General features: G+C 36.0%; 2 protein-coding genes and 1 long non-coding RNA gene across 3 annotated transcripts in view; 2 read left to right on the top strand and 1 right to left on the bottom strand.

Annotated features, from left to right (window-relative positions):
* Positions 1 to 12,938, bottom strand: part of LOC149196390 (transcription factor IIIA-like) — a 37,872-nt gene extending 24,934 nt beyond the window's left edge. Inside the window, exon 1 of the mRNA XM_089403735.1 lies at positions 12,878 to 12,938. The gene's annotated coding sequence lies outside the window, so the exon portion shown is untranslated. The remainder of the gene's footprint in view (positions 1 to 12,877) is intronic.
* On the top strand, positions 378 to 10,444 carry LOC149196391 (uncharacterized). Its single transcript, XR_016254127.1, has 3 exons — positions 378 to 626; positions 674 to 1,890; positions 8,621 to 10,444. It is a non-coding gene; the product is annotated as an uncharacterized LOC149196391 (long non-coding RNA).
* On the top strand, positions 7,196 to 8,619 carry LOC149196392 (uncharacterized). Its single transcript, XM_089403734.1, has 2 exons — positions 7,196 to 7,749; positions 7,886 to 8,619. Exons 1-2 carry the CDS (start codon positions 7,342 to 7,344, stop codon positions 8,234 to 8,236), a joined length of 759 nt encoding a protein of 252 aa, XP_089259860.1. The 5' UTR covers positions 7,196 to 7,341; the 3' UTR covers positions 8,237 to 8,619.
* Positions 12,939 to 13,444: the final 506 nt, after the last annotated feature.

Below are 13,444 nucleotides of genomic sequence, written 5' to 3' on the forward strand. Positions count from 1 at the left end.
CAAATTAAAGCCACTATTGCAGGCACCCTCCAAATCAACGCCACTATTTCAGGCACCCATCAATATCAAAACCACTATTTCAAGTACTCAACAAAATTAAAGCCATTACTACAAGGCACACAATATAAGTAAAGCCACCACCATAGACACCCATTAAAATCAAAACACCTATCCATGGTAAGCAGATGGGGGTATCATTCCAGATCCCAGAGGAAATCAAGAACTTACCCATACTAGGCATCTGAACTATGCTTCAAATAATGAAGCAGCACTCAACAAAATTAAAGCCATTACTACAAGGCACAAAATATAAGTAAAGCCACCACCACAGACACCCATTAAAATCAAAACACCTATCCATGGTAAGCAGATGGGGGTATCATTCCAGATCCCAGAGGAAATCAAGAACTTACCCATACTAGGCGTCTGAACTATGCTTCAAATAATGAAGCAACACTTTCAGTTTATCCAGGCCTTGTGTTGATAAAGCTGACGAGAAGAAAAAGTGCAGCTGTGCTAAGAGAATCCTCTATCACAGTACATCATTCTGTAAGATGTCTGCCTAGTAAGACAAAGCCAGAGTTGAAGTACTGCCAGAGAAGTTTGAAAAAATAGAATTTTTCTAGGTCCTGCACATCTATAATTCAAGTTTGAAAAAATAGAATTTTTCTAGGTCCTGCACATCTATAATTCAAGTGCAGACATCCAGGCCAATTGGGGAGTGTTAAATTAGGAGCGATCACCTAATGCATGACTACACATCATAAACCAAAGTGTCAACAGAGGCATGCAAACAGCAAGCAGGAGTTAATGCCCCCGCAGAGGTGAGTGGTCTTTAATTTCACAATGGATGCATCAGTTGTTATTAAGGGCAGCGAAATAAGGATGGTCCTTGAATGTGGTTTTATTGTTCTGCTGTAGAATGTTGAGTTGGCATGCTCTTTTATTTCACACTGCATGCATCAGGTATCACCATGGGCAGCAAAATGAGGATGGTCCTTGAGTGTGGTTTGATTGTTCCACTGTGGAATGTCAGGTTGGCACGTCTGATAGTTTCCCTGGCACGTCGCTGCAGCCATGATCATGAGCACATTTTCACGGGGTTTAATGGGTAAGTATTCTGGTCTTTGTTAGCTTTCTATGTGTTGGACTCTGAACACCTATTCATGCCTAGTAATCATAGCCAGCCTGGTCTGTGTTATGTGTGAATTATCAGATGTCAGGAAAGGAATAAAGAATGTGAGAACCATATTTCAAAGGCAAATAGTGATTTATCAAATTGCTCTAGCAGGTTGTTGAGATGACAGAATGATTGGGAATATAAGTTCACAGCGAAGACCTGAGTCCAGGACCAGCAAGCAACTAAGATTGCATTTCAACTTTCAGCATTTCAATTAAAAAACAAGGAATTTGTAATTTTGTAGAATTCACGCATAGGCATCTGGGGAGGTATGAGGAACTGGCAGAAAGAATGGACTTCCTGTACTATTTCGTTTTCAAAATTACAGCTCATATTCAACTTATAGCACTGCCCATGCAGTGATGTTTGCCTCAAGTTAAGGAGGAAGCCTCTGAACATCATTATCATTTCAAGGTATCACGGAACTATGCTGCAGGATCAGACATCACAGGGTTATCAGCAGATATCTGGATATGCAACCAGCTGAATACATCATGGAGAACCAAGTTGGCCTTAAGGAAGCAGCCCCTTAAGGTGCAGATTTAATGTAGCTCTCTGTTTTTATCATGTTCCATCAGGTAGGTTATTTGTTCAATCAGTCTGTGACTCTGTACAGCAATATACTTACCACTTACCAGTCATATGGGATTGATGCTTGGGAAGGGTGGCTAGAACAGCTTTTGGGTGAGAATTTTGGTTATTTTGGACCTGTTGACTGCCTAGTTACCAGAAACGGGACGTTATCCCCTGTTTCTAGCCGAAACCTTCACCGAAACGCAACCCAGCTAGAAACGCCGTCTGCAACGGCCGTTTTCGTTTCCACGGGCAAGAAACAGTTTCCTGCGAAACGAAACCGTTTCTTCTCACCGTTTCAAGATAGACTTCAGTTAAATTTATTTTTTCGTAACTCAGGTTAAATGTAATTTTTTCAAACCGTCCGTTAAATGGAGTTTAATTAGCAATTGATTGTTAGTTTTTTGGATACAGAGGTTGAATCGAGTTTAATTAGCAGTTCACTGTTAGTAAACTGTTGTATTTTTGAGAGAACAGAGAGAGCTGTCAAAGAAAAACACCAGTTGTCAAGGATTTAAGCAGAATACCAGAGCGAACCCATCATTACTCAGATGCAAGCCAGGCACAAGCAAGGCACAGATCAGAGCCAAGCAGCTTCAGGCCCCCGTTGAGTTATCTTCAACAGCATTGTCAATTCTATTGTCAAAAGGTACTGCCTAAGAACTTCAATCTCTGGTTTTTTTAATGAGATGTCATGCCTGATGTTAAAAATAGTTGCAATACATTTACCTTTGTGTACCGAGCTTGGCAATATCCGGGAAACAGGGAACAAACGAAAAAAAACTCCAAGAGCATTAGGTCTGAGCCTGGTAGTCTCCTGCTTGCAATATTGGCCTTATCAAGAGCTTCAAGCTTCCCCTTAATCAACTTAGATTTTTTTAATAGTGCTTCCACATCTTTATCCATCGTGTCTCTCAAATTCTTTATGGTTTTCGCGTTGTGGATGGTTTTGCTTTCTTCATGTGAAGCTTGCAGCTTCCTTGACAGTCCTTCCACCGATTCCATATCATTTTTCACATCCTCAACTTCCTCAAAGAATTGTCCTAGGTTTTTTTCTTCGTTAATGCCTACCATTTCCACATCATACCCCGCCTCTAAATCCTTTCTAGAATCCTCCTTAAGATTCGCATAGTTTTTGAAGGATCTCGAGAAAAGAGCATTCATTTTTCAAGCATATATTGAAACGAAATTGTATCGCATGGCTCCTCATTTGATTTTAGGATATAAAGGTATTGGGCGAAATACTGATAAGAGTCTCTTTTGAATTGGATACAAAATCTATATTTGTTCCAAATCCACTTTTGGCGTTGAAAGTCGATTTTGTGTGTAAATATAGATAGAAGAAATCCGCCTCGAATTCAGAAATAGTGTAAAACGTTTTGGACGCAACCTTCTCGAGAACAATACTGACAAGCATGGACAACCCTTATTTGGAAGCACTGTTATAATATTGTTTATTTGGTTATGGATTATATGGAGCGATATATGGAGCAACTTCATAATACAATGAGTGATATCATTTTAATTCGATACCCAGTGTTATGGAGTTGCGTTGTTTATTTGGAAGTGTAGATTATGTTCATTTGTTTATTTGGCACCCACCATCGCAACATTATATACCCCAAAGGAGGTAAGCCAACAGATTTATGCCAGTTGTTGAGGTACTTTTGTGGATTAAGGTTTTGTACCGTAGTATTTGAAGTAGCATTCAATGCATTACATGGTCTAGCATTACCACTGAAGAATGCCCAACAATTGTACCTAAAATATGATGTTATATGCCAGCGCACAAAAGTGAATTGTTGGCTTGTGTCATCGTTCACTTATGGCACAAATTCTGATCCTGCAGTTTAATGGGGACATGTCTTCATGAGCTCAACGAGATTTCAACTTCTCTCTCCACAGAGCCAACGAAACTAGTGCCAGTTAAGTAAAAAAGAAGATAAGTGACTTGTTGAATGAGTATGTTGAGAGTGGTGATAAAGAAAATGGTTGTCGTTGTATAAAAGACTTGAATGTTCCTTTCTTTCATCATGAAGTTGTAAACAGGGCTTTAATTTTATCCATGGAACGAAGAAGTGCACAGCCACATATCTTGGCTCTATTGAAATAAGTTGCCAAGGAGGGTCTAATAACATCTAGTTAGATGTCGAAGGGTTTTGGTAGGCTTGTTGATACTGTAGATGATTTGTCACTTGACATAATCAACATGAAGGACATGTTTGAATCTTTGGTTTTTAAGACAACAAAAGAGGGATGCCTTAGTGCAGCACCTGACATTGTCAATCTGCTGCTTCACAATTAAAATGCAAAAGAACATCTGTTAAAATGAAACTTGATACAGAGAAATTTCTTGGAAAATTTAATCGTTAACATTCCTCAATTGGTTTTCTGTAAACCGAAATGCAAAAAGATCCGAAAAATCACATAAATTTCTATAGAATCGAATTTATTTATATAAATTAGATAAAATGCTTGAAGGTTCAATACATTGAAAAAAAAAATTTGCTTAAATTTTTTCCAATTTAAGTGAAATATAAGAGACAGATCCTCTGGAAGAGCATTATATTACAGTTGAAGAAGAATGGAAGGTATTAAGGTTGCTCTTTTGGCAGGAGAATCTGCGAAATGTAATTCATTTTTAACAAGAATGAATTATTTCAATGAACCCTTCAACTTGGAGATCAAACATAGTTTCACACATAAAAGCATGCAAATAACACGAATTTTTCTTTATAATTCATCAAGGAGGCTAAAGACGAACGTTTGTTTAGGAAATTACAAGATAAGCTTCAAAGATTCCAGCATGTACAGAGATAATCCGAAATGCTGAGGATGTAAATAGGTATGGAGTTGATGGGAAATTGTCAACGAAACTGACTTTACATAGGAAAATGGAGAAGCTATCCGGGAGACAGAAAACAAATAGAAATAAAATCGTAGAAATCTAAGTCGGAACAGGATTGCAAGTGAACTTCTCCATAACTGATATAAATTTGACGGGGAATTTTGATTATGAAGTAAATTTTCTATGATAGTTTTTTTTTTAAGATTGGGATTTGTGTGATGTTTCATATTTATTTTTACTTGTATATTAGATGTAAAAAAATTTGTTATTGTTGTTTGGAAGTGTCACTGAATATGTCTTTTCACAATTTTTGGGAAAAATATTACTATATTTACAATAAATAAAATATAAAGCAAAATATGGATTGCATTGTGATCCGTTAATCGTAAGGCAGTGAAAATTAACCAAAATTATCAAACCTTACTATGGCAGATTCATTCTTTGTAACTGAGTGAGAAGTTAATGAAAAAACTGTAGATTGCATCCATTAAGTCGAAGACCAAAATCGTGAAAGCTTACTCTAAGCAGCTCAATCAATCATAGTTAGTAAAGATCAATAGTCACAATTACCAAATAATTTATTTATAAGATTGTGGGCTATTGTTGACCATTTTGCCCCAACACTTTTTTGGCTATGCTTAAAATTCCACTAGGTTAGAGATTTTTTCCAATTACGTTTTTTTTAATGGTATTTTATATTTGTAAAATTTTCACAAATGTTGTGAAGATTTAGAAGTTTTGTAAATAGATTTTTAATTTGGAAAACTTAAAATAAATATAATTAAATAAAGTGATGAGAATTATTATTAGGAATTTTACTTTGAAATTATATAATATCCAATTCGTATTTGAGTAAAAAGGAAAAATCAATAGGAAAACTCAATGTTACCAATCAACATACCTAATTATTGCTAGTGCATAGCCCCACACACACATATATTTAGAGAGAGAGAGTGAGTTATGGAACAAGTAGTTATAAGTTATTAAAATATCACTGAAGCCATGTATCATGGGATTTTGTAAAATGAATGAGATCAGGAGCTAGTCCTTTTCTCTCGAGCTAGTCCCTCCAATGCTCGAAGTAAGGTGATTTAGATGTTTGAAAATTTGAAAAAAGATAAATAATTTTATTTTGTTTAAGTTTTCCAAAATTTTCTTTGATTTTCTCTTCAAATTTTTAGTTAATTATATTTTTCTAATTAGGTGTCAATTTTTTAATTTTATTTTCTGTAACTAATTTTCAAATATAAATTGTGCAGATTAATATTGGTTGCAGAGGAGAATCATTTATTTTTTATTTCACTCATTTCTCATTGCAATGGAAGAAATTTCACCAATGTCACAAAGTAGACCGCCCATTTCCCAACAGAAATCTTCCATAGAGGCATCCAAAAAAATCCAAAGCAAAGAATATCAAGAAGCAAAAAAAGCCTTTGAGGCAAGGTTATGGGCAGCTGTGAAATGCACTCAATCTTATAGTGGAGGATCAAGTAGATCATCTGGTTCAAAGGTTTGGTTGTGCCCTTATTGTAAAAAACAAAAAACGGGGAATGTAGGAAGAGTTCGATGGCATTTACTTGGAATGGGGAAAAAAGAACAATCAGCTTTATGTGACAGTGTACCTAAAACAGAAAAAACTTCTCTAATTAAGCAATTTAATGAACTTGAAAAGCTTAGACATATTGTTGAAGGTTTAGTTCAAGCTAACAACAATCCTAGTGGATTGACAATTGGTGGTCCACACTCTTATTCTCAACATCATGTTTCTGTTTCTCACCTTCAAAACTTATGGGATGTAAAAGGAAGGGGAAATCTCGATGCATCCATTGGATGATTTTTTTTTGCAAATGGCATATCTTTTAATGTTTGTAGGTCTCCTTATTGGAAAGAAATGGTAAGGGATCTAGTTAGCAATGCTCCTAAAGGTTACAAGCCTCCTAGTTATGAAAAGATGAGGACAACCGTGTTATCTAAAGAGAGGGCTCGGGTTGAAGCTAGACTTCAAGACATTAGAGATAGTTGGAAGGAATCTGGGGTCTCCATTGTCTCAGATGGTTGGACAGATGTTAACCATCATCCCCTTATCAATATTTTGGTTTCGAGCCCAAAAGGAGTTTTGTTTTTAAAATCCTATGATACTACAGGAAAGACAAAAGATGTTCCATATCTAACAGGTCTCCTCAAAGAGGCAATAGAGGAGGTTGGTAGAGAAAACGTGGTCCAAATTGTTACAGATAGTGCCTCAAACAATATCCTTGCTGGTGGGTTGATTGAGGATGAATATCCAACAATTTTTTGGACTCCTTGCTCTGTGCATTTCTTGAATTTGCTCCTGAAAGATATTAATAACATTGCATGGGTTGATAAAACTATAACTGAAGCAAAGATGCTACAACACTTTATTATTAATCATGCAGCATCCATAGCAATTTATAGGAAATATGAAAAACTTCAGCTTCTTTGATGTGCCGAGACTAGATTTGCATCTGCTTTCATTATGCTTCAACGCCTTATTAAAATGCATCAATCTTTGAGAGAGATGGTGGTATCAATGGATTGGCAAAGGTCGAAGGGTTCTCATACTGGGGATGGCCTAAAAGTTGAGGACATCATTATTGGTCTTTCTTCAGAGAATTTTTGGAGGAGAGTGGAGGATATTGTCACCCTTATTACACCTATTGTTTCCACCCTTCGCATATTTGATAGTGATCAACCATGCTTAGGGGATGTCTTTGAGAGCATGGATCAAATGAGAGAGAAGATTCATGACATAATGGAAGATGAAAATTCTAGGATTGACAAAGACACCAGAAATGAAGTGTGGGAACTTAGTCTGACAAGGTGGAAAATGCTTCATAGCCCTCTTCATTCAATTGCATTTTTACTCAATCCTAAATGGTTTCATAAGAAACCATCGTCAGATGTAGAGGTTATGCAAAACTGGAACACTTTTATAAGTAGGTGTTACGATCGTCAGGATCGCACTGCTTTACGGTTTGAGCTAGGAAAGTATTTGAGATCAGAAGACCACTTTGCAAATGAAGATTGTGCATACAACAGACAACAACTTGGACCCATCGACTTCTGGATACAATATGGTACAGGGACCCCCTTGCTTCATCGTTTGGCTATCCGTTTGCTTTCACAGGTATTCTTAATAACAAATACCTTTAATGTATTGATTTATTGTTTAAACAATTAATTCTAAAGATCATTTTGGATTATTTATCTTATAATATTTATTGATTGACTATGACTAACATAATTTTAATTTTATTATACAGGTGACTAGTTCCTCTGCATGTGAAAGAAATTGGAGTGAATATGCTTTCATCCATTCAACGAAGAGGAATCGCCTAGGCACAAAAATGGCACAAGATTTGGTGTTTGTACACTCAAATCTACGTTTGTTATCTCGACAACAACTAGAATACAAAACTGGACCCACGAGAATGTGGGATTATGGTGGTTCACAAGATGACGAAAATGATGAGCTTCCACTTGAGGTGCTACAAGACAATGCTGAAGACATGCTTGATGATACCATGAAGTCTACTGACCAAAATAATTCTTTTGGAATTGGCTCAAGCTCAACAACTATTCCAGAAAATGAGCTTCAAAATCTAGATTATTAGGTTTACTTGCATTTTGATATGAATTGTTGGAAGTGACTTTAGAGATACATATATATTCAAAAGAACAAATTTAATTATTTATATTTCAAATCTCTTATTCTTATCAATGTTTTCTATTTTCTTGGAATTAATGATGGCTAAATTTTTTGATCTACAAAATTATCACTTCCTTCTTAAAACTAAATTAGTATTTACAATTGTTTTTTTACAATTTCATGAGCAGAAACATTACAGGTTTATGATTAATGCTTTGTTTATATTGTTCACCTTTAATATGGTGTTTTTCTCTCTCCTCGTTTCTTATATGCGAAACCTCCAAACCTCGTTTCTCGTACCGTTCTCGTTTCCCGTTCCGTTTCCCGTTTCTCGTTTCTGGTAACATAGGTTGACTGGCAGTTTACAGTCAGTCTTCTTATATTTTCTATTACTATACTGGCTGTTTGGCCATGTCGGTGTAGTACTATAGTAGTACATACTCAGTTTAAGTTCACTTAGTAATATTATTAAATGCTTGGTTGGTATACTTGCCAATCACCTTCTTAAATGCTGGATTCCTCCCACTTTTCTGTAAAGTGGGCCTCACTCTCTACTTTTCTGTAAAGAGGGCCTCACTCTACTTTAAGACACAGCATATTTAACAGATGCAGTTATTCTCTTGTCCCTTATATTAGTTAGAGTCTCTGTTCATTTTCTACGTTCTGTTGTCTGTATAAGGTTAAGCCTGATATTATCCTACTGTCTGTAGTTTTATTTTACATGTACCAGAGCTGCAGGGCATCAGTTTCCTCCATATTCCTCAGCCACCTTCATTTTAAGATCTGAGGATTGCTGGGTCGCTTCAGCACCATCTACCAGTTGCCCCTCTTTGTGGCTTCATAGATTGCTTGGCATTGCTTGCGGCTGCTGGTCATGCTCATCATTGGCTACTGCTTGAATTTTTTTCCAGATGGTTTGGCTCTCCTTGGCAGACATCTTCAAGATACATCTGATAAAGAAAAAATTTGGAGCTTCAGAAGCTCTTCAACTTGTTCACAGTGATATTGCATGCCCTTTTCCTATCTTGTTTTTACAAAGAGCCCGCTATCTGCTTACACTCATTGATGACTACTCCAGACATACTTGGGTATACCTGTAAAGAAAATTTTTCTTATATTTGAAGCTTAATTGCCGAAAGTTCGCATAAAGATAATGGCTGTGAATACATCAACCAATGATTTGAAGACCATTGTGCCACTGAAGGTTTTCAGCTGCTACAGACTGTGCCCTACTATCCACAGCAAAATGGTGTTGCTGAAAAAAAAAAAAAAATGTACCTTGAAGGAGAAGGCAAATTGTATGATCCATTCTACAGATCTTACTCCACAATTTTTGGCTGAAGCCATCAGTTGTACAAATGATGTTCATAGTTGCACACCTCACAAAGACGTCTAAGTGGTGACCCCAGAGGAAGCTTGAACAGGACAAACCTCCATAGGCCATCTCAAAGTCTTTGGGTGTAATGATTGGGCCAACATCCCCAAAGAAAAATGCAAGTCAATGGATATACAAAATAAACCTTGCATATTTGTTGGCTACCCAAAAGATGTTAAAGGGTAAGGATTACTTGATCCTGACACACAAGTTAATCATCAGAGAGAGTCTTGGATTTGATGAGCATTCCCGTCAGCATCTTGGATCTTCATATATTTTTTCTTCTTTCAAGTTAACTTCTCCAGCTAATGTTTGTTCTCTCGAAGCACAATGTGTGGAGTTCTTCTACCGCTTCCTAATTGGGGTCAGAAAAAAACTAGGTCCTTCTTTCAAAGACTCCTGAAGTATTTATGGCCAGTGCTTCAGATTCTTTCAAGTTAACTTCTCCAGCTAATGATTGTTCTCTTGAAGCACAATGTGTGGAGTTCTTCTATCGCTTCCTAATTGGGGTCAGTAAAAAACTAGGTCCTTGTTTCAAAGACTCCTGAAGTATTTATGGCCAATGCTTCAGATCTAAAAGACTTTACTGAGGTTCACGGTGTTGTAGAGTGTGATACAACCATGGAAGATGAATATCTTTCCTAGATGAGAAATAGCAGCTGGTATTGTAGACAATTATAAAATTCGTTTTTCCTAAGTGGGTACACCAAAGTTTCAAACCAAGTATGCAGCAGATGGTATTGTACACAACTATAAGGCTTGATTGGTTGCCAGAGGTTTTTCTCAAGTTGAAGGCATTGATATTTTGAAACCTTTGCCCCTATGGCTAAATGAATTCTATTTTCCTTGTTCATTTTCTAGTTGCATCTCAAATTAGGTAGACACCGAATGGATGTCAAAGGTACCTTTTTTCGGAGGGATTTACAAGAAGAGACATACATAGAGCCACCACCTGGTTTTATCCAAGACTTTTCATTTCTCTTCAAAAATTAGAAGTCCTTGCACTTAACCTGGGGCTTGGTATGAGAAGATGGATTCTTTTCTTCTCTAAGATTTTCTCACTACCACTCTGATCCAAATGTTCATATTTTGTGACAAGGCAATGAACTACTCTCCTTGCCATTTATGTGTTGATCTCATTCTCAATGGGAGTTCACCTACGTTGATTGATCATGTGAAGTCCACAGTTCATCAATATTTCAACACGACAAACTTAGGGCTCCTTCACTACATTCTTTGATTATAGATCACTCAGTCTGCGTCTAGGATAGATATCTCTCAGCCCAAGTATGCCTTGGGATCTCTTAACCAGATTTCACAGGTTGGATTACGAATTTGCACCCATGACATTTTTGTCAGGGGTCAAAAGGTTCTAGCCAAGTGTTCCACTCCTTTGGTTAATGTTACGTTGTCTCAGCAGCTGTTTGGTAGCCTTTTGTACTAAGCTTCTAGTCGTCCCAATATCTCCTATGCAGTTGGGTTGGTTTCCCAGTTCATGCAAGAACCACATGAGCTTCACTGAAAAGCTGCAAAGAGAATTCTTTGCTACATTAGAGGGACACACGTGAATTACAGTATTCTTCCAAGGGTAATGTAAATCTAGTTGATAATATTGACTCCAATTGGGTTGGTGATCTTGATTATGGCAGGTCCACATCTGGCTCTTTCATCTTCGCTCTTTGACCCTTATCTTTCTATAAAATCCGGGCTTATCAAGCACCCACTAGTTCATGGAAAGGTACTATATTTGTGCACTAATACAATTGAGAGGCGGGTAGAAATGAAATTTTTCTAGGATGGTAAGTAATGGGAATGGTAGTGATGATATTGGCGGAGTGCAAACACTGCCAAGAAACATAAAGAAAATTGCAAAGGCAAAAGAAGATCAAGCAATTACAAATATGGTTTCAGAAGAGTCCCCAGGATTCTCACAAAATGTCAAAATGTTGAGTATTGGGACTCCTCTGAAACTGAATTTGTAATTGTGTTACCTACTTTTACCTTTGCAATTCTGCTTTATGTTCTCTCTTCACTTGCCATCTTAGAGAATTTTCCTTTCTGCTCGCCTACTCGCTTCTCTATTGTATCAGTGCACATGTATGGTACCTTTACACAAACAAGTGGTTGCCTCCTACAGACAAATTTTATTGAAAAATAGGGGTCAAAGAGCATGGATATTCACATTGCCAATAGCTAAAGCAGTAAACCGTAATGGGCACAGTTTAATATGGAAGTCATTTCTATAAAACTTATTTTTGGAAAATTATATACCATCCATAATATTTTTAATAACAAATTTTATTTATTACTAAAATCATTTTCAATATTTTTTATAAACAATAATATTCAAAGTTCAAATTCTCATTAGTGAAAGTAAACATAAAGAAAAAAGAAAATGCCTTTTTACATAAAGTCACCACAAATATATCTTTATTATTTCAAATGTAAATTAAAATAATTAATATTTAATATTAATCTAGGACATGGCATCCATGATCTATGGTATACATGACTTTGACAAATTCAAATAACGTCGCCATCTCCAACTTTCATGTGATATTTATTTTAAAAATATAATGAACCTAGATCTATCTTAACTCAGAATCTACCAAGCATTGAGAAGGATCATATCTCTTGAGGTGCAAACCTCTTTTAAAGTGAAAAGAGATTTATTCCCTTTGGGTGCCTGGTAAATCGAGGTAAGATGGATCTAAGTTGGTTTTAAAAAATGCCATAAGGGGATCTGCCTGGCGGGTGAAACCAGTGAAACTGCAATTCAAATCCCATTGAGCATATGACCTACTATGATATCAGCGCAAGGAGTAGATTCTAAACCAGTGAAACTACAATTCAAATCCCATTGAGCATATGACCTACTATGATATCAGCTCAAGGAGTAGATTTCCCTTATCCCTGAGTTTGGACTCTTGCTAAATCATAAAATCTAGTATATCTTGCTTGTGGGTTGCCAGATATACTCTTGCTAAATAACCACAAGAATTTATCTTGAACATCCCCTAAATTAATTTAAAAATTTATAAATTCGCCACACATATATATAAATATATATTCATTAGATTTTACATGTAAATTTTTATTCCAAATTACAAAATCAACATTAAATTCTATTTTTAATGAAATTTATGCCATACACAACTAGATAAAGGAGGGGAGGTATCGATCATGTTGCAAGAATAACGCATAGAGGGGTGGATATTTTAACCATAATACCTTCCTGATAGCAGAGCGGGACCATTTCCATGCGGGAAGTATTCTGTAGTCCGGTTGGATATTTCGGCTCGAGATGTATCCACTTTTTTATTATTAAAAAGTGGAAGTAAAAAAAATTGATTTATAAATACAATGCATTGAAGAAGAGAAAAATAATGTAAAATGTTAAACAAGATCACTAATATAATATCATAAAAGCAAGGCAGTAATTTATGTTGAACATAGCTACCTGTAAAATAAAGAAAGTGGGAAAAAGTTTACTGTGAGAACAAATCTTAGAATGTAAAATATCAAATACAATCATTAATGTCTTAAAAATAATGTCTTAAAAATAAGGAAATGATTTATGTTGAAAAATTGGGAAAAAGCTTATTGTGAGAACAAATTTTAAAAAAGGGTTTAGGTTGAACATAGCCACCTGCAAAATAAAAAAAAAATAGGGAAAAAGTTCATTGTGAGAACAAATCTTAGAAATCTTTTTTTGTGTTTGAAATTTCTAGCAATTCATGTTAACTCTAATTATGGGATCAAATTATTAGGATCCCATCGGCTTTATAGGACAAATTT

The sequence above is a fragment of the Pinus tabuliformis genome, chromosome 2_2, assembly GCF_031772625.1.
Source record: "Pinus tabuliformis cultivar Carrire ecotype Pingquan chromosome 2_2, CPIR1, whole genome shotgun sequence".
NCBI classification, from domain to species: Eukaryota; Viridiplantae; Streptophyta; class Pinopsida; order Pinales; family Pinaceae; genus Pinus; species Pinus tabuliformis.

Bases quoted from the DNA above. Each gene is read 5' to 3' on its own strand.
- LOC149196392 (XM_089403734.1), top strand. From the start codon at position 7,342: ATGGATCAAATGAGAGAGAAGATTCATGACATAATGGAAGATGAAAAT. The intron at 7,750-7,885 runs GTATTCTTAATA...TTTATTATACAG, and splicing joins CTATCCGTTTGCTTTCACAG to GTGACTAGTTCCTCTGCATG.